The sequence below is a fragment of the Andrena cerasifolii genome, chromosome 7, assembly GCF_050908995.1.
Source record: "Andrena cerasifolii isolate SP2316 chromosome 7, iyAndCera1_principal, whole genome shotgun sequence".
NCBI lineage: Eukaryota > Metazoa > Arthropoda > Insecta > Hymenoptera > Andrenidae > Andrena > Andrena cerasifolii.
Genome location: NC_135124.1, coordinates 10,522,229 through 10,544,195, shown reverse-complemented (window position 1 = coordinate 10,544,195; position 21,967 = coordinate 10,522,229). Strand labels below are relative to the sequence as shown.

Here is a 21,967-nt window from a genome sequence, read left to right as displayed (position 1 = left end):
GTAAGCATCTGTATTTGATCCTTCAATGGCACAATTTTATCGCTGATAAGTGTGAAATAATACTGAGTTTTTAAGATCACAGGCGGTATGCAAGAGTAGCAGGTAAAGCGTTAATTAGAATATTGGAACGGAGCCGAGATCGAAACGAAAGCACCAGAAAACTGGACACTCGGAGTTGGTTGTCTAATAGTGTTCGCGTCGCAGCTGCAATAAGCCTTTCACGAACACACATGATCAAAGACCGTGTTAAGAGAGACACGTAGCACCAGGTTCACGTTTCTCGTGTGCGAGCTCTGTATCCCTAAGCTGATCTCTTGCTCTGCTTTCTTGACGTAATATTGCAAGGCCGCGCGAAGAAATTGTTCGACGCGCGACCTGTTCGTCGCCAAGACCCTCGGAACAATTGATTTCATAATGATCGGTCACGAAGCTTTGCAAACGTTGCTGGCACATTGGTCTACGTAAAACAGATACGTAAGAATTACTTAATCGTACAAATTCGTGAATTTATTGCAATGTTGAAATTAGTTTCTTAATATTATTAAAAAGCAGATAGGATGTTTGGTGAATTTTAAATATACTTTTCTCTTGATACCCTTAATGTTTCTTGAAAACTACCTACAAACATTCAAGAATTCCATATTTAAAGTAAGCAACGTGGGAAATAGACTTCCTCAATTTCACGAGGAATGATTGTAAATCTAATATTTGGGATTTGTGTATAGGTTAAGTTAGGCTGCAGTCTAGGGCGGTACATTTCCAGGGGCGGCAATTTTGAGGGGCGGAAAATTTTGGGGGCGACATATTTTCAGGAGCGGTAAATTTGGGAAGCGGCAAATTTTCAGGAGCGACAAATATTGAGCGAAAAAAATTGAAAAATATTTAAACACAGGGGCGCGAGGCAACTTTAAAAACAAATCACTTCTTTTCATGTAGCGAATTAGCAAAAACTCGCGTGTGAGTAGTCATGTTGAATTAATTTTTAAATTGTCTCGACTCTTTTCAATTAAAACACTTGATGATATTCCACGGAAAGGGTGGTAGACGCTTGTTAACCTAGGCGCGCTAAATCTCAAAATCCACCCCTGCGCATTTTGCGTAAATGTCCAGTTTATTAGCATATAAATTACCATTAATATGTTTGCATAAAATCGAACTACGCTTATTGTCGTAATCAATATCCGCTGGAGGATCGGAAGGGCGCGCGCGATAATTATCCAAGAGCATTACAACAGGAGCGCGATCGTTCCGGATAATTGTCAGGAAAGTATCGCGATCAGCCGAGAAGGGGCCGTAAGTAATAACAAAAATTTACATATACTCTCCGTAATTTTCGACCTGCAGCGGTCCTTCTCAGTTTTATTGGAAATTCCAAGCGATTACGTTTCGCCTAACGTCCGCCTTTCCTTCTGTAATTTCTCGTTTTTAACTGGCAGTACCACTCGGAAGCGATTACCATACATTAGCCGATACGATCTGTCCCTTCTGAAATTTTTCGTCCAAATAATTGATACAAATTACGCCGGTCAAATTGCACGCGGAGATTCCAAGTTTATTACGGTGTATATTTAGGGCACACTTTTGAGTAGACTTTAAAGTGAGTGCAATGGATGTGGGAAGGATGATGTGATCGTTTAATGGAACTCCTGCAGAAGTGACGACCTAATTCGCAGTCTAAAATAAATCACCACTCTTTTCTGTCTAACTCACGTTACTACTAGTTTCCAATTTCAACTTCAACTTCGCGTAAACCGCAAGCCCACTCACGCTCAGTGCGAAAGGTAGCCAGCAGTGTTCTTTACTGTCACTCATAAGATCAGAAACAACCTGTTGAAGAAAGCTACCAACCCTCAAAATGGCAAAAAATTAGTTAAACGCAGTATGGATCCCATACCATTGTGATCTTTATTTTGCAAAAAATTACCAACCCATAGAACAACTCTTACATTAATACAATCATTAAAACTACCAAGCCATAGTTTCATTTTGGGCTTAGAAACATTCCATTTAAAGCTACAGAAAATTTAAAATAATACAAACTATTCTACTCACTATTAAACAACCCATTAAAAAACATTGTAAAACAATAACAAGAAATAAAATATACCCAGTAGAAATAAAGCTACTTTTCTTTAACAATTAAAATCTTCAAACTACATTTAATTACTCAGTTTGAGATCTGATTCTGAAGTAAAGGCTGATATTTTATGAAGTCTATTGCTTTATCAGTTGACCCATCGCACATGTAATCATGCACTTGGTAAAACTCATAGCAGTCAATACGAATCGTTTCAATCGCAGCTGCAATAATCAGCAACGGCTACGACAACTGAAAAATAATCAACCTTCGAAAATTATATACCAAAGCATTTCTAACTCATTCATCTATCAATACACCACGAATTCACACAGAGCAACTAATTGCAAGATGCATTTATCACTCCCTTCATTTCGCACCTGCATTTCCAGCGAAGTGGTCAGGCGAAACCACTTCCCTAGGAAAACTTTGGCAATCTCTCCAGGAAGGAGGCAGCCGTTTATAACCCCACGTTCCACTGATTATAAACAAGGACTGCCGGGCAATAATGACAGCCATATTTCGTGCAGCAGAGTCACGCTACGTGCACGTGCACACGTGCATCGAGGCTGGACGATTTATTAACCTGCGTTCTACTGGTGTAACGCGAAACCGTATCGCGAGTAATTACTTGATGAGTCTATAATGCCTTGTAATCAAGCTGTCGCGGCTTCCCGTGTGAACTTGCGCGAGATTAATTACGGATTTCTTTATTATTGAATCGATCAGCGTTATTGAATCACCGCGAGTCGCACTCACGCACTCACTCACGCTAAACGCGAAACTTATGTTTAATTGGTTCGTACAATTTAATTAAAAAATGTTTTTTATCTTGTGTCTTATCAGTTGGTGGGAGCTTAATTCCATATTACACAACGGGGTAGCTTTTAAAACCCTTGTTTGGCGGAACGAGCAGGTGAAATGGATGCGTTGGCGTGCAGTGCTTTATAGAACGTGTATGCAACTGCAGATGGGAGCGCAACGAACAAGAATCCTTAGATAATATCATGTCCTGACTGATATACTAGCAATAGATTTGCACAGAAGAGTGGTAAGAAATTTCAGCTTGAATTTCGTGACTAAGGGATGTGGAAAGAGTTCCCTTTGGTCTGTGCAGCTTGATAGGGCGACTTTTTCGAAAGGTCAGCTGCAATCCGTTGTTACGATGCTGCATTCTTGCGGTTAAATTTAATTACACGACCGTAACCGTGCATCGTATCCTTCGCTTCTTCTGCTCCCTCTCTCAATCGGGTTTATGTGGTGTGAAATTCATGGAACGTAGCCTACCTCGATCTGTATCAATAGCATCCTCTTCTTGCGGCCCACGAAAAACATGGCTTTCTTATAAGCGATTACCAAACTTTCCTCACGATCAACTTCCTTCTCCGTTCGTTCTTGTGCAGTTGCTCCTATTTCGTCATGGGGCTATTTTTAGCGTACACTGATAGGAAATAGTAACGAAGTGTTTCTTGACAGACCGAACCCACTTGATGCGTAATCTCTCACATTTCTAATTCACAATAATTTCTGTACACTGAATACGGACAGCATTTTCTTAAAATTATAACACTTTTTATTCTGCATCGACTATGTTAATACAGGAAGACACTTTACAAATACAGAAGATTACCTACTCTTCAATCACCTCTAAACTTCTTTCCTAGCTATGTAGTGGATGCTGCAACCCTTCTTACCCTCATTCACATAATCATTCTGAAAATCATCCAACACCGTTCACCCTGCAATCATTCCTGAGAAAAGATGCTGGAACATCGCACGTGACACGTCTCACGAATGCGCGGCAACCACGTGCCCTCTTCAATTTCGCTTTCATCGAGTTCTGTTCGTGACGAAACCCGAAGAGAAATGGAATTGTTGGCGCCAGGCGTCGATGGCGTCGCGGCGGTCGTTACCACGGCTCCTCGCCGGGGGATCCAAACAGCTGCCCACGCACGAGGAAGTCATTAGAATGATGTATCCGATATCAGGCGCCTCTCGACCGCTCGATGACCCGAATACTTTTTGTACGACCCGTCCGTTACTCTCCTCCATTGGGGGACCGTGTCGCCGGTTCGTGACCTCGCGATTATCCAATACCCACGTCCCGAACGTGGAATGCACGTAAACGTTTTCACCTCTGTCCTTAACGCGTCTCTGTAACGGAAGATCGTATCTCGGCTGTGGCCAGTCGCCATCGTACAAACGAAAATAGAAGTCGAAACGGGACGGTGGCTCTCGTCGCCACGACGATGCGACGATGTTTGTGCCCATCGACACACTTCCCTGGGACCTTTCGACGCCGGGAGCGAAAGGTCGCGCGACCCCGTGCGTGATTCAGTGACGTTCTCTCGTTTTCGGCCTGATCGATGGTCTCGAGGGGGCCGCGTAGGTGTTAGTGGGTGCTGTAACCAATCTGCTGCGACTGCTGGGATACCTTGGCCGGAGACGTGTGAAATTGACGGAAGGTAGGGGCATGGATAGGTAATTGATAGGGGTTTCCTTGTCCCCTATCGTGGCACTGCTTTGAGGCATTCAGTTTAGAGTGGCATGGGTTTGGGATTGGAGGTGGACGTTTGGGTTAGGATCGAGGGAAGAGGTATGTACACTGCTGTTCATGAGTATTAGGACACCTGATGTATTTGTGCAAAGCGTGATATTTGGTACAGATTGAATACTTTTCAGTGTTTTTAATTTAAAATAGTAGATAAATTTGCAAGGTTTTTCACAATTATTTCACAGAGTAGGTATCCTAATACTTATGAACGACACTGTATTGTATACGTGCGGTTTGTCAGTGGTAGGATAAGTTAATACTAGATTTAATGAAGACATTTGAGAAACATTCTGGGTTGAGTTAGGCTGACAAGGGGAGGACACCATGTGGTAGACACCGATTTTGATGAGCCTTGGCATGGATCTATATCGAAAATAAGTAAATAGCTGTCCGAGCGTTTCTGCCAGTAGGCCTTAATAATAGAGATATTTACATGTAAATTATTATAAATTTCATAGCATAATCACGAAAAATGGACATTCCTCGATTTTCCCCTCACCCTTCACTTAATGTTTCACACTTCCTACGTTGAATCACGCACTGACGTACCCTGTTATATGCTACACCAAGTATACACCACTCTTCACGATCTTGATATCACACAAAAGAAACACCATTTCTGTATGAAAAAGTGAGGCCCGAAGTATCAAACCGAAAACTAAATAGACCGTGGCTAAAAGTCGCTTTCCTGTTTGTCTATATAAAGCGCGCGCCCGCGCACCTTACGTAAATTATATAGAACTGGAGTGTGGGAGGACTGAAGCATTTATTACGGTGTCCCCGAGCACGAAATTACGCCACTGTGCATTGTGTAAGCATTCACGGGTGTACACGCATGCTAGTTAAACTTTCGCCGCGGCGAGACATTGAAAACTGACCCTTACTTCTGTCGATGACGAGAAACCCGTTCCTGCCATCGCTCTGTAAGGAACATTTAGAAGAGTTTACGTATATACAAATTTCGAAGTGGAGCAAATTGCACGGACTGGCTATAATTTGGACGAACGTCTTTCGCGACCTTGGTCCAGAAAATTCGTTTAAGTACGACGGCGATTGTTGTCATTATATTTCTCCTTAATACCGTAGCAATTAGCATCTGTGCCTATTATAAGTTTCATGTTCTCTGTTATGGCTATTAGTGTATTACCATAAAAATTAATTGGCGGCGGTGTACGTTTAATGCGCACTTAAGTATGTACACCGCTCTTTGTTCATTCCTTTTGGGTAAATAATCACTACCATCGCTGGCGATTATTAATACTTTTATAGTTATTGCTAATATTACACTTCCTGCTATTTGTGTCACGGTTATTATCGCAACAATGTGTGCGTAGGAACGCGGTAAGCCCGCTGAAAATTCGCATATGCACGGTATTCCCTATAATCACTCGTATAATTGCCTGTGTGTGTAGCGACATCGAAGTTCATACAGAGTCTGATGGTTCTTTCATTCGTTACAAATAGCCTGAAGAGCTGTTATTAGGGGTTCGTGACAATATTTATAAAAACTGATTCTTCGTTGCGTATACTCTAAGGAGGTGAAAATGGAGGGGAAAGTATAATAATTTAAGACTTGCGAATTAAAAAGATAAAGTGAGCAACTAAATCTCCTCTATTCAAATCTAGAAAGACATAAATCAGTCGTTTTAAGGAGCACTGCTTGTAAAAGATAAGCTTTTCCAGCGAACATCTCATAGGGTAAGATGCCCACCTTTATGGGCCATTTAATTGCGCGAACACACTGCTTAATTCCATCGCGACCTTGTTCATCGCGGTTTAAAAATTCGCCGCGTTTATAATCCTCCTTACAAGATTTCTGGAACACGGCGGCGAGGAGCAGAACGTTTCGACAAAAAATTATTACTAAAACGAGCGGCGGGATGGTAGATGGAGAGGGGATAAACGCGTTCAGTAAATAAAACGCGCAGTTTTGTAATTAAACGGACCTGTCGGGCAGAGGCAGAGCTAGTATTTGTCTGCTGTTTAACAAGCCGCCGTTAAACTGCGCGTCTCGCAATATAATTCGGCTTACTTCCACTATAAGTGTGTGGAATGTTGTAGCTGAAATTCAGATAGCGGAGTGCTTTGGAAATGATTACATATTAAGTGATCCTAACACTGTTTTCTTTATTGCCGTTATTAACGTAACGTTTCTTCTTCGTTTTTTGTCCGCCGTTTAACGATCCATATTACCATTTTATGTCGCACCCCTCGACATATTTAAACGCTGAGGCTACGATCCTCCACGAAACATAAACGTTTCCGACACTCCCTGCGCCGCGTTGTTGCGCCAATGATTTCGATATTGCTCAACGGTGTACAATGTTTGCTGCACAATAATTTGCCAGGACGTTTGCATGAACGGTGTACAAGTACAATATACAGCAGGGTGTTCATTTGAAGGAGCGTGATTAGTTTCGCCCCGATCATAATTCCACGGACTTCTTTCGTTTGCAGGCGTGGGAATGATCGAGAGAGCCGCACGATCGCCGAGCAAATCGAGAAATTGCTTTCGTCGCAACCACGAACTGCTTATTAATTGATATTTTAATCGCTTCAAAAGCAACCCACTGAGAAAACTGACTTTTTTGTCTCTGAGATGTTTACAAAGAACTGTTCTTTACAGTTCGTTTAGTCAAGCTACATTTTCACGTTTGCAAATCGTGAGATAAAAGGTGTTCGGTGATCTCGGTTTGATTTAATTTTGGTCGTGTTATTATTCTGATTTCGAAGGAAATGTGTGTTTCAAGAAATCGTCGTTACTATTGCGATGTTAATTTTCATTAAGAACTGTCGCACTGAAGTGACCTATATCATTGTAGGCACTATAACAAAGCGAATCTATTCCCGAGGAAAAAACGAATTTCATTACAATTAAGGGTCTGCAATAACTGGTTTACTAGTTGCGCTCTTGTATGAACCCTGTAATTACAAGTAGACGAGCTGTCACTAGAGGCAATTCAATTTGTTGAGATTGCTATTGAGGTAGCTGCACCTGTATAAGCACACTGATCGATTCTATTAATCCGTGTATCGTACAAACTATAAATCCATGCTTGTAATTTGTAGTCGTGTGACTTGGAGGCCTAGAGTTTAGACTTGCAACATCACAATTCGATACCCTAGTGTTTTCAACCTCAGGATCTTCTTACGATTAATGAACCAACAGCTCTTCAACTTCCAACGCTCCAAACTTTACGATCTGAGTCCTCAAAAACATAAACTTATTATCTGAAGCCAACCACCTAGAACAACTTACTATTCCAAGACCCATCATCCTAGAACCTGCAATTCTGAACATCACAATCACAGAGCTAACAATCTCTAAACGTACACCCCTAGAACTTAAAAGAATAAAGTCTGCACCCCAAGTACATGATATTCTAAAACTGCTACCACTAAGTTTGCCAATAAAAAGCTTCCCTTCAAGGCGAGATCCCTCGGACTCAGAGCTTCGACATTAGCACGCGTTGTGTACAATTCGCCGCTTGACTGAACCGCGACACGAATCCCTCCACCATAAAGTAGCGATAACTGCAAGAAATCGTCGACCTTGGTAGGACTATGTGCATCGTCATCGATACGAGACCCTGCAAGGGAGAGCGCGGGCGAGACGAGGCTGGGAAGCTGTTCAGAATCTGTCAGAACAAAAGCGATCGTTGACAGACCATGCGTCACGGGGAAGACAATTAGTCGGAGCCGAGAGGGACTGGCTTTCATTGGAGGAAACGAGTTGGACGGGCTACCTATAGGGAAGCCATCGGGCCTGCACTTGCACATGCATATTCCTCACCACACCCAGTCGCAACCTTGATCGCGCAGCCTCTTTCGCAGATTCCTCAGAACCTGATACGCTCATGTCATTTACTCGGCGTGCACGGGCCAGCCGAGCGATTCCCCCGATCACGTGCTTCACGTCGACACGTCCGCCGGCCAGAGCTGGACACGTCCGCCCGCCAGAAAATAAGCGACGGCGGGGTGAAAAAAAGAAGGCGAGCAGCGGGTTCGTTTGCTTCCTCCTTGAAAAATACGCCGACACGACGGAAAAATACGTGGGAATAATGATCGACGCCTCCTTTGGACGGGCCAGTCCGCTCTGGCGGACATTCCTTCCTGAATGTTTTTCATCTGTTCCCTGTGCATCGAGCAACGACAGCAATGAACGATATAAACGGAGTTTGGTACTTGGTAGTCGTTTGATTGATGTTAAGCGCGGCATGGGGTGAAGGAGCAGGTTGCTGTACTTTTAGGCCGAACAGTTGGGCGTTAAATGAATTTTCAGAATTTATAAACATAGTTATAACTTGATTTTAGAGAATCCTCATTTTCTTTTAAATAGACATTTTTCGTTTGGGTATTTAAGTGCGTACTCTAGTGTGACTGCCTGTTTTCAACGCCATTTTTGAGAATTTATTTAACAAAAACTATATGTTTATACTATCTGGCACTTTGCCTGCATATTAAGGTAGGTTTGAAGTAATATTCAGAATTTTTTCATCTAGTTTATTTTCTTTATTATGTTTGTCGCTATATTGTATGAAATTAATTCTACGGAACGAAAACAGCTAAATTTATCAGCAAAAATCTGACATTCTTTTCAAACTGCTGTCATTCTGAAAAATTTTATTGTTAGGGGGTCTCTGTGGTTCCAACCATAGCGACAAACATAATAAAGAAAATAAACCTTAGTTTTTTCATTTTGGAGCACTAGAACAGTTTCCGCGACAACACCCGTCGGAATTTTTTTTTGAAGATGCGCCACCGACTGTATAGTCTATCTATGTATATGCGCGATAAAAAAGATCAAATAAATTCTGAGTATTACTTCAAACATACCTTAATATGCAGGCAAAACGCCAGATAGTATAACCTTATAGTTTTTATTAAATAAATTCTCAAAGATGCCGTTAAAAAAACGGGCAGTTACACTAGTGTACTCTCTTAAATGGGCCTCAGGGCTAGTTGAAAATTTCGAATCACACCTGTGTTCTATTATTGATCTATTTTTAATAGTAACAAGAGAAGCTTCTCTGAAATACAGTAGTAACAGGAAATAAAACTATTTTCAGCAAGCTGACGCAGTCTGACTCGAGTCGAACCTAATCTACTTCCCAGACTTCCTCGCGAAGTGGAACAAAAGAATCTTGAATTATCGCGTTAGGCGACTCTTTTCCATTTTCAGAGCAGTCACGCGTAAGTAGGCCAGCCAACCGTACGCCGAGAGAAAGAGGGATATTAAAAACACAGACATTGAAAACGGGGGCGACAGCATTAACTGGACTTGCGCCCACTTGCATCTGTTCAAAGCCGCGACTCCTTCGCGATGAGTTTGCCTTCGAAACGGCTGTCTGTCTATCGTCGCTCGCAGCTTCTTTCCTAGTACGTTGTCGTAATTTAATTACGGGATTGCCTCAACGCTGAGCACGCTCACAACATCAGAAATTAGTCAATATCATCGTACGTTCCTTCTCGTTGATTAATCTCAGGCCGTTGCAACCGCATGTTATTATTAACGACGTACTACTATAGGAACATTGTATCCCATTAATTGATGTCGCCCTTGAAGGAAGCCCGATAAGTCTCTTGAAATAGTTCCGATCAGTCAGCAATTACGCAAGATATTTTGGTAAGTCGTACTGGGTCCTCGTAGCAATCGTTTTATATTATATTTTGTTAAACAGATGATTGATCTTCAAATGGAACATTTCCCAATAGGCTTGTGGGTCTCTGTTACACAAGGAATCTGTCGTTGTCATTAAAATATGGTAGAATTTAATGCTCTTCATATTTTGAAATTTCTCTGCGTTATTAATGGGAAACTTAAGACTTTGAAAAAATATTTGTGCTTATCTAGAAGCATAAGGATTAGCACAATTGCAGTAATTCTTGTTCTACTATTTTTCCCACTGAATATTATTTCCCTTGGCACTTATCACTCTATCCCTCCACAGAAAAAAGGAAAAATGAAGAAAAAAGAAACTAAAAAAAGAGAAAAAAGGGGACGAAAGTTATTTATTTGATTAACATTAATTTAATTTTATAAACCGACTTGAATTTCACGCTCTAAACACAGAACTGGCAATACTACGGACACACCACAATTGTGGTTGTGGCATTCATACCATGGTATGCGAGGACTGTCAAAAAAGAAATTAGAATATAATTTCTAATATGTTTAATAATCTAATACTATTAATGATACAGCAATAAAAAGTAAAAAGACATATATTTAAATAGGTTAATGTTTATTTGTTTATTTCTCTTATTATTTTATTTTATTTTCTTTATTACTGTTATTATTATCCTTTTTCGTGAAAAGATGTTTTTTTCACCGTTGAGAAATTGTTTAGGACCCAAAAAAATATATCTTGCATCAGGGCCCCTTTATAAAGAAGGCCAGCCCTGGTTTGAAGCTACTACTAACTAACCCCATCACAATTCCAAAACAAATCCAATTTCAGCGAGTGCACGGAACATCGACGTGCCACTAGGCTGAGCTCATTCCCGCCATATTAAACTCCACGATTCTTTAACGGTGACGAGTCCGTCTTTAAAATTGCCGCACCTGCATATTGTTTATAACGCACGTGGATACATCAGCTCTCGGTTGGGTCCACTGTTTGTCCGCTTTCGTACCCACGCAAATTCCACCGATCACGTTTTAACGGCTCGATCGCGCAGCCGCGTCTACCGTTAACGGCGTCGATTTTGATCGATCGTAATCGGGGCCCGAATCGATCGAGCCCCTGGGCCAAATTTGGCTCGTGTGCCGTTCGAAAGGATTCATTACGTCAATGTTCGATGAAAGTGCGTTCACCCTGAGACACCTGCCAGTGAACTGACTTTAATTAGATCGGACGGGAATGACCATCGCGTTATTCAGACGAAATCATTGGCGGAGGTCACTGGCAAGGTCTCTGACACGGGCTTGATGGAAAGTTACAGAAGTCACTCCCGAGCTGGAGTATTGAGCAAAACACGAGAAAAACAATCAGCATATCATTCTCGGACAGTCAGTGTGTATTATACTCCTTACTTGACGGACACGGGGTCCATTTTGACCCACCCTAAACTAGCCCCACTCGTTCCTCAAGAGTATCACTACTTATGCAGTTTAAAAATACAAGAATGTTAAATTGGAACTGGATCGGAATCTTTATCACATTATGCGTGAAACTAGACTCCATATTCGCTGTCAACTATCAAGTTCTCCATGAAGAAACCATTTGGTATTCTGTACCCTCAAAGATATTCATTTAAGTGGGTCCCAGGTTAGACACTATATCTCTGCAAGCTACGATACTAATCCCCCATATATATCCAACTCAACAATTAAATCGACGCAGCCTGTTTGGCAGAGAAGAGGAAATTTTTTGGGTCCTAAACAATTTCAAGAGTCCTTGCAGAAAACACTGTAAGTGCGAAAATTAGAAAAAAAATTATCGGAAAATGCTCTACTATAGTGTAGAATTTTATTTTTGGCACTTACACTGTTTTTTTTTACAAGGACTCTTCAATTCTTTTTATCGCGATGACACGACAGGGGAAGGTGTCGCGAATGAAAGAAAATTGAGGAGCCTGTTCTGCGCGAGAGATTAATACCTTCCATGGTGGATTCCGGGTATCGGTGGAATTAATAATCGCCAGTTAGGCTGGCCGCGCGGCCATAAATCGTCCGCACGCAAACGCGCGTACACGCTCGATTTACAAAGTTGACCGACTACGCTCGAGCTGGCCAGGACTGGTCTAGAACGATTTCCTGTTGAAAGGAGAACGCTCACCGCCGTTGTGGACACCTCGGATGAGGTCATCTCGTTGCGCCCACTTATTACCCTTGCAGATGGCTCACGTTTCTGCTACGTGTTATTTGGAAACGAGCAGTTTTTCGAGCAGCTCGCTTAACGATCGGAGCGATCGGTGCATCGGGCGGGTTTTCGGCTGGGAAGATCTGTTGACAAGATGGGGGTATGAGAAACCTTGAATATAATAGTATGCGTAGATAATTTTTTTGCAAAACTCTCCTGGTTGCGTATGTCGCAAAGATGAAAACTCTACTTATGCTCTCTTGTGCTTAAGATACTCGTTGTCTCTCTTATCTTTACAATATCCTACTCACCAACCTTTCCTATAACTCCTCCAGCTGTCTTTCAACACGATACCAATCTCTTCTTTCTATTCCTGCACACAGTACCACGCAATTCGAAGCTTCTTTTCCCTATATCGCTGCATATTACTATAACTCTCTTCTTGCTACTATCCGACAGTTAGACTCCTATCTAACACATTCTCCAACACTTCCCTTAGTGTCAGTTCTACCTTGCCATGTTTTTCTTTCCTGTTCTTTTCATTTCATTTTATTCGCAGTAATTTTAGTTAATTCTAAGTTTATATCTTCGATCTAATAAGTAATAAAGTCGCAATAATAATGGGAGTGATTATTGTAGGTGTCTGATCGATAGTAAGGTGTAATAACTAACTTGAATTTGGAAGTAGTGTAAAATTAAGATAAACTTCTTATAGTAGTTCTTCTTTTAATTTTATTCGATGCCTTTTCTATGACTGCTAGTGGTAGAAAAAGCACTTCAAGCTTCTGACTCCATTGGTCAATTTCAGCGAACAATTTGCACAAAATTTCCCCATGCTTTCAAGCTCCATCGCAGAGGTTTAGTTAAATTTTGTGTAAAGAAGAAAAGCACAAGGTGTACGAGTCCTGTAAGTCACTTATATTGTCTGCTGTTAGTTATTCTGTAAATCCATGATATCAAAGTGGATATTACGTGTCAGGTAATCGCCTCAGCGAGATTAAAAAGCACTCGAGATGCTGCAATTTTTTTCCAGTATTATTTCCCTGCATGTAAACAACATTGTCGAGGAATCCGCGAAGGAATAATGCACTGCCGCATAGGCGCGTCGTAAAGTATCTGTCGCAGTGTATCCACCCACATTGCACCTTTTTCGCCTGTTTGCTCCTCTGCGCCATCCATTTCTTCTGTTTTCGCGGAGCGCGCCACGCAGTGCACGTCCTTTCACGGAATCTAAAAGGAATTCGTATTTTCGTCGTCTTGCTCCTTTCCGGCTGTAGTGAAACATCTGTAGAAAATTATTGCTGGAAATTTGAATATTCCTCAATAACACGTGCGATTGAGTTCGGGAGCTGTCTATAACGAAAAAGGACTGCTAAGGATAATCTGCAAATAGCCAGGAAACAATATCGATGCAATTTCCAAGGAATTCCAGCGATTCGCCGGGCGATCGCTGCGCAAAGGAAATGGGACGCGGGGTGTCGAAGAAACGGCACTTATTTCGGCGAAGATAATTCCCTTGCTCCATGGCAGCACGTTCCTTCTCACTTATAATAATGTCCCTCGCAAATCCTCCGATTGATGCCGCATTGTGTTCCGTTTTTTCGGAGCTGACGCAACGAGCTTGGCGGCGACCTTCCCCAAGATTGCAAAAATCCGATTCGGAGCGCTTTACGGGCGAACCACCAGCGACGACACCGAAAAACCAGCAGTAAAACCGTGCGCGATGGACAAAGCGTGTCTCTTTAAATTCTTAACGTCCAGACTTCTTGCGCTCTCGCATTGGGAATAAACGTCCTTACGTTCTTTTCTACCCTCCGCCTTCTTTTCCCCTATCTCTTCTCGCCGCTTCTTTTCTGTCCCCTCTGTCGTAATAACAGCGTAAATGATACCTTAACGCTCCGTATAAAGCGCGAGCTTCGTGTGTCCTTAAATCCAGGCATCCCAGAGCCGCTGCGATAAAGTACGATGGCGATTACATCATAGAAATATTAATCGGTTCTGAAACTTCAATAAATCTGTCCACGCATTCCGATAAACTCTTCTATTTTCCGTCATGCCTAACAGGTTCCCAAGAATCAAGTTACAGCCTCGAAACCACCAAAATCAATTTATAATACAAAATCAATTTAAACTCGCACCCCAGCGTATCGATACGGTCGGTTTTCATTTCAGAAGACACTCGACGCGCTCCTGATGTACGGGCGTTCACGGTGGGCATCGAAGGCCGCCGGTTTTTAAGCACACCAGGAAATGAGATGCTTCGCGAGATAAGAAGGTGACATCCCTGAAGCCGCGAGTTAAAGCCCCAGTGGGCTGTAATAAGCTGCGCCCATTGGGGGACTTTACAGTGATCGTAACGTAATTTATAAATTGCTCGGATGCACCTGACAGCGGCCTTCGCCGTGTCCAGTAACGGCCGGGCGCAATGGCGTTTTATCGCTTCGCGCGCGGATTGAAAAATAAATGTAGCCCGACGTGTTCCGTGTGTCCTCGGATCGTAAAGTACTTACGGACTTGTTCACCGATTCCACGTGGCTTTAATGGCCTCGCAACAGTTCGACCAAGCTTTATACACCGCGGAACAGGTCCAAGCTTCGCGTTAGTTCCGCTTACGAGCGAGCCCGATGCTGCGCTGCTGGACACCCTCGGAGGCATGATCCTCAGTGATTTTATTATTTCGCTGATCCTAAGTATCGCGTAAGTTAGAACATGAACGAAATTCAAAATGGGAAGCGGATGAGTGGGTGGTCATTAAGAGTCTGATGGAACTTTAATGTCTTTGACTCTAAGAGCATTGGAGCATGTTATGTTTGTTTATATTGTGTAACTGGTACTGTAAAAATTCGTGTTATTTATGTAAGGATAAGTTTCTGCGGTAAATACTTGCCACGGGTGTTGAAAAGGCTTTCTCTGCAGCGGTTACATTGAAGAAGTTAAATCTTGAGTAATCGGTAATGAATTTCTGAATATGAAATCAACCATGTCATCGTTGATTCTTTTATTAGAAATACTCTTTTCTGGTATAAGGTTTTATTGTACAGCGGTACACCTCTGAAATGTCTTTAAAATACGGTGACACTAACAGACGCGGTCTATAATTCCGGGTTCAAGATTGGTGCCACTCTACCAGTTGTACACTCCTTTCACTCGAGGAGGAAGAAAATCAAACACTTTTTTTTCTGGTTATATTGATTCTTTCTAAAAGTCCTGAATGCCACCTTTTAAGTGTCCCTCTAACCGAGGAAACCGTCTTTCAGGTACTGCTGCAGGCGGCGCTGGTGTGGGACGAAGTACACGGTGCTCCAGCGAAGAGGAACGACATACTCGCGGGCACGGAATTCCTGTCAGTGTTCATAAACGGCGCCATGGCCACGCCGCCGCAGAGACGCAGGAGCTTCAGGCGCGGTGGACAGGCGGCAACAGCCGTTGACAGCGCGACAGCGGAGTCCCATCAGCACGAGGCGTCGATCTACCGAATATCGCGGAACCCGGGTAGCAAGCAAGTGGTCCCCAGAGCGCGGAACGCCAGCGGCAAGGAGGAGGTCGTCCGATTCTACCCGATCAGTCACAAAACACTGGAAAACAGGCAGCAGAACCTGGCGTCGTTGATCGACGAGCTGGGCACCACCAGCGACCTATCCTCAACGCGGCTGACACCACAGACTTCGAGTACTACGGTCTCTTCGGTGGCAGCGCGAGAAAAGTCCCCGTCGGGGACGAACGCCACCGGCGGCTCGTCGAGCAAAGTCAGTCGGCAGAAGGTGATCGGCGTCAGCGTGACGTCCACCGTCGAAGCAACGCCGTACAAGGTCAGGGTGGAGCACTACGACAGTGGCGACGCGACGGTCGTCACTCGACCGCCGAGCACCGCCAGTAATTCAACGACCAGAGCATCGACGTCGAAAGTGACCGTTCCTAACACGACAGCTAGGACAACGACCAGTGCAACGTTGACCACGGTTAAGACGTCATCTACGGTGACGCCGCCGTCTTCCAGCTTCGTCACGGAGGAGCTCAGCAATATCGTGTCAGAGTCGAATAGAAGCGAGTTTTCTGTGGATGAGGGTTCGCCGAGTACCAGTTGGCAGGGTCAGAGTTCGGTGACCCCTGGACCAGTCGCCAGGCACACGCCAGCCTTCAGTGAACATCGCGGAGACAACGCCAGCTCAGCTAACGTCCCAGAGGATATGATCACCCTGCCAACGGAGGAGAACTACGAGCTGCCAGAGGAGGACTCCGAGCCCAAGGAGTTCAACGAAGAACCCATGGAGATGCAGTCGGAGCACTTCCAGGCCCAGGGTCGGAAGGCCGGGAGGCACTACGACGCCTCCCATTATAATCGTCCTGGAACGAAGGCTTACAGCCAGTCGTCCAAGAGCTATAAGCCAGCTAGACCGTACAACGAACCAGCCAAGCTGTACGGCGAGCCGGCGAGGGTGTACGGTGAGCCTGAGAAAGTCTACGGCGAGCCAGCCAAGGTGTACAGCGAGCCGGCGAAGGTTTACAGCGAGCCAGCCAAGGTGTACAGCGAGCCAGCCAAGGTGTACAGCGAGCCAGCCAAGGTCTATGGCGAGCCGGAGAAGGTCTACAGCGAGCCAGAGAAGGTGTATTCGGTGCCTTCGAAGGTCTACTCGGAGCCAGCTAAGGTTTACTCTGAACCAGCGAAGGTGTACTCCCAGCCTGCCAAAGTTTACGGTGAACCCAGCAAGGTGTACGACTCAGAGGGCCAACCGTTGAGCCACGAGCGCGGCGGTGAACCTGACGAGCAGAACTACGAAGTGGATGAGTCTGCCAGCGTGAGCAGCAATGGGAACATGCACGGGCCCCAGCTGATTCCCGCTGAGCCCTCGAATCCCTCTGGGGTGGAGGACGGCCAGAAGGTCGGCTACGTCGTCGAGGGACGGAACTACAGGAAGTACAGGGTCGAGGAGAGGACTCCGGACGGCTTCATCGTCGGGGAGTACGGTGTGGTCAGTCACGACGACGGTTCCTTGAGAGGTGTCCGCTACACCGCGGACGGCACCATAAATCCTCGGCTAATTCACGATGCACTGATGAAGTTCCTTTCCCTGTGAGGGGGGCGAACACGGCGAGGAGGGTGATAGGAACGTCAACGGAGGCAAGCCCGGCGTGATGTTTGCTGGACGTTGACGGAACGAAACGGGACGCAACACGACTGATCTTTCTGCTACTTCCAACTCAACTGCCTCAGAAAGTAATTTTAAGGACGACCCTTTTAGGAACTAAGGAATCACTCGCGGCTGTCGATCGGTCGTGCACGGTCGATCTTCACGGACGTATGGACTGTTATATGCTCTGCGAGCCGGGGGACACGCGATGGGACGAGTCGAGGGGAGAGGGACTTTGAATTCTTGTCGATGGAGTTGCTTGTGGATCTTCATTCGTTTTATGACTGAGATTTTTAGGATTAGGATGAGACTGGGGACTTATAAAGTGCTTCTTCCTTTTGGAGCTGATGGAGTACAGTGTTTCACGCGTGCACGGTGCGATGCCAAGGTGTTTGGAGAATTGTAACAGGAGGAAGTGGATGAATGATGTAATTTGTTTGGAGGAGTAGAATAACCGAGATAAATATATCAAATAGAAATTAATTAAAAGGAGATACGTAGTGGAATTGCGTCCTGGTACAATTGTATGTACGCGTGAAACATTTTCCGTTACTCCGCAAGTAAGGGAAATATTGTAGCTGATAAAGTGGACTCACACTGTGTTTAGGACTCAACGTGTTCGAAATACGATCGTCGACTACGCGCGATGTAATTTCGAGAATTCAATGTCAATCGTGTAGCGAGGGAACGATTCTGTTAAACACATGGTACACCTGAGTTTCGCAGATAGGTGAGCTTGTTAATAGCGACGGTAATGATCGGTTCGTCGTCACCTCCGTCGTTTCTGTGGCCTGGAAAAGGTCACAGAGATCCTCGGCGAGCTTCGCGATCGAGTCTTTCATCGGAGTGGTCGAGGTTACGAAGAGAATACGAAGTTGAGGATATTATTCACTTTGACGTTTTTATTAAAAAATGAGTCAAAAGCTTTTGAATTTTAAAGAACCAAGAAGCTGTAGTCTCAGAATAATATGGAATTCTCTGTTTCGATGACGCAGCTGGCTGCCACCAGTTGCCTCATAAATCTTTTATCTAAAACTCCTATTACTTAGACCCAGAGCTAACAAATAGTTGTAGTAACCTGCATTCGTGACATAATCGCTAAACTTCTGTCTGTCCGTCATGGCAGATACAATAATTTTAATTAGAAAATGAGAGACTACGTCGCAAGCTCGGCGACTCGTCCAATATGTCGCGACGATGATCGATAATACGAAAACGACTGATACTTTCGCTCTTACCAACGCAACTGCCTCGTCGATTAATTTTAAGGACGGCCTTCTAGGATCTAAGAGAGCTCGCGTGTCGATCGTCATCGTGCGTGCCCATTCCGAACGATCCAGAAAGGTCGCTGGACGATTCGACGGTACGAAACGCGGCGAATTTCAAGAGATCCCCCGTCGGTTGCGAAACTGGAGGAACGAAAGTTGCGCGTTTGGGTAGCGAAGATGGGAACTTTTGTCTGCTACCTAAATGCCCATCGTGTTAACATCGCTGTATCGCCCTAGGAACGATTCTTTCTCTCCAGCGATCGAGTCCCTCGCCGCGGGCAATTCCCCGGTCGTGGCGCCACGCAAGTTGCGTAATTTTTGTGATCGCGTTAGTCAGAAGCGTGTTTTTCGTTGACGTGTGTGTAACGGCGAAGAGGCAACAGTGTCTCGTTGTTCAGTCGACGATTCTGAGATAATTTTCGATGCTATTCATGTTGTGATTCTAATTGTACGCCACTTCCTTCACTCACTCAACTGTTTCTTCCGCAACGTCTGAAAAAAATGTACCCCTCTTCCGCGACAGTTCTTATTTTTGCGAAGCTGAGAGTCGGACAAAGTTTCGTTGCGTTTGTGAAAGATTACCGCGACACTTTTCGATGTAAGAGATTTGTGGACAGATGGGAGCAAGGATTTACGTCACAATCATTTGCAAGAGCGGCGAATAGGTCACATTCTGAATTATAATGGAGTAGCTTTGATATTGCAGTGCTAAAGCAAGCGATTGAAACTGCCGATATCTCGATAGAAAAGAATGTGAACCGTTGTCCATCGAGTGCTCAGCAAGTGTATACATACAGTAGTACACTTAAACAAAAAAACAGTTCAGAGGAGACAAGCAACCAGCACCGACCAGACAATCACTCGTCGCCCTGCCGCTATCAGCACCAAACTGGCGGCGAGCAGATGCAAGGAGAGATGCAAAATGAATTCGACTGAACGTGTTTTGTCGCGTGCTTTTCGTCCACGGCGACGCTTCTGCGATGAAAAAGCGTATCGAGAAGTCGCAGCTGCCAGGGCCTCACCTTTCGGACTCCACCCAAGACTAATTTAATTCATTAATCCTTTACGAAGCATCTTTAATCGATACTCGACGGCTCCGCCGCTGCGATGGACGCGCTGACTTGTCACGGCAGCGTCTCCGCACCCCCTTAACCTTAAGTTTTTCCTCTAGTTTTTTAAGACGCCCAGCCCCGTCAAAGGAAGCGTCTCACTCGACGGTCCCGCGGTCGCCCCTGGGTCCACCCTAGCTCGTAAGATGACAACGTTATTTTATTTAGGGTTAAATAGCTCATTCTTCCTCATTACCTCAATCTTTGAGATAGTTCCTCCTGCCATTTTGAATAACGTGTTACGCGCGTACACTCACCTTAAATTATACGGTCTCGATCGTTTCCATGTAAGCTCGCCCGACCTTTTCCCCGATCCGCCGCTATGTGTCTGGGAAAAGCGTCGAATCGCCGAAACGAATGCCGTTCGTTCGATTGTTGCTCATCCTCGTAGGCTAAGCGCGCGTTAATCGTCCCTATTTTACATGTAAACGATACAGCATACCGATACGTTGCAGGTGATACCGTCACGATAAAGGCGCTCCACAGTGCGCACCGTAGCTAATGTTTTACTATGGAATATTGCCCTTAGCGCTGTGCAACCATTGTCATTCTTCGAAAGAAACTTTGTAATAAATTCAATTGCCATGACACGAGCGTCGATGCGGTTCTCTTTGCTCCTTGAAATAATGTACTCGACTTGCGGTGAGTCAAACAATGATTGGAACACCCTTTAAAACAGAATACTTTTTCTAATATTGATCCAATCGACTTGAGATTTTTTGAGAAGCAGGAAGAATTAGTTTACTAGGTGACGTGTTTCGCCGTTTTGAAAGAAATTGCAATTTGTCGGAATGGAGAGAAAAATTGTGAAGTCCCCTTCTCAACTTTTTTATCTGAGCCTGCAATGAAAATTTAAGAATCCAAATAAGCAACAGGCATCGAAATATATCAAATCTTTAGGTTAGTAAATTTTAGTAAATGTTCAGTTTGTACAAATACAAATTACTTAAATCTACAAACGGGATTTTTAAATTTTCATTGCAAGCTCAGATAAAGAAGTTGTAAAAGCTGCCTTCACTATTTTCTTCGCTATTCCGTCCATTTGCAATTTTCTTCAAAACGGGGAACACGTCACCTAGTAAACTAATCCTACCTTCTGAAAAAACTCAAGTCGTTTGGAGCAATTTTAAAAAAGTTATTCTGTTTTAAAAGGTGTGCCAATAATTTGTTGACCCACCGTATGCGATCAAACATGTTCAGATATCCTGAAAGTTGGTACATTTGAGAAATGAAATTCGAGCGATTCTTCAGACTTTGTTAAACTTCATTGGCGTCACTATGCAATAGAACCTTCATTAACTACTGTAACAGAGAGACACGATCTTTCGAGTATCATATTCTAAGTCATTAAGTCTCCTGATTGTCATATTCGATACACGAAACATCACATTTTCGTGCTTCGAGGCCGACTTCTACCTGTTCCCCAGAAAATAAAGAAATAACACTCCGTTTTAAACTCTCTATACACTCGCCAGGACACGATCCGCAATGCGATACGCATAATGCACGTTTCAGATGGTAAAAAATGAGAAATATTTTGATGCGTCTTAAATGAACGTTAATTTTCAATAATTTTCACACCACGGGCATGATCAATGCTCCGGCACCGAAGGGAGGTCGAATTCTTCCCATAATCTGCGTAATGGCCCCTCAAAGGAAATTCCTGCCCCGCGCAAGGTTGCGTGCTGGAAAATAAAGGACGTCGCGCGTTCACTGTCCATTCGACTACGGAACGATTTATGCGGTCATTATCGACGCGAAGGTAAGTCGATAATAGAGGGGTTGAAGGAGTATGTTAAAGTCGGATATAAAGCGATCAAGTCCAGAGAATAATGCTATGCTAGGCAGAAGAGGACCAATCATGCAACAGTAATTCACACTTCAAAACTTGATCCGTGCTCTCGATCGACTCTCAGGACGTCGATTTTATCGTGATGCGGAAGAAAAATTAATTTAACAATCGCCACTTTGGCCCACGGCTACGGGACGTTCAACGCCTGCGCTGTTTCAGTGAAATAACTCCAC

General features: G+C 44.0%; 1 protein-coding gene across 1 annotated transcript in view; it reads left to right on the top strand.

The window, feature by feature from the left end:
* Positions 1–21,385, top strand: part of LOC143371189 (uncharacterized) — a 51,650-nt gene extending 30,265 nt beyond the window's left edge. The window contains exon 2 of the mRNA XM_076816139.1: positions 15,694–21,385. Coding sequence (XP_076672254.1) covers positions 15,694–17,511 — 1,818 coding nt within the window. The 3' untranslated portion in view covers positions 17,512–21,385. The remainder of the gene's footprint in view (positions 1–15,693) is intronic.
* Positions 21,386–21,967: the final 582 nt, after the last annotated feature.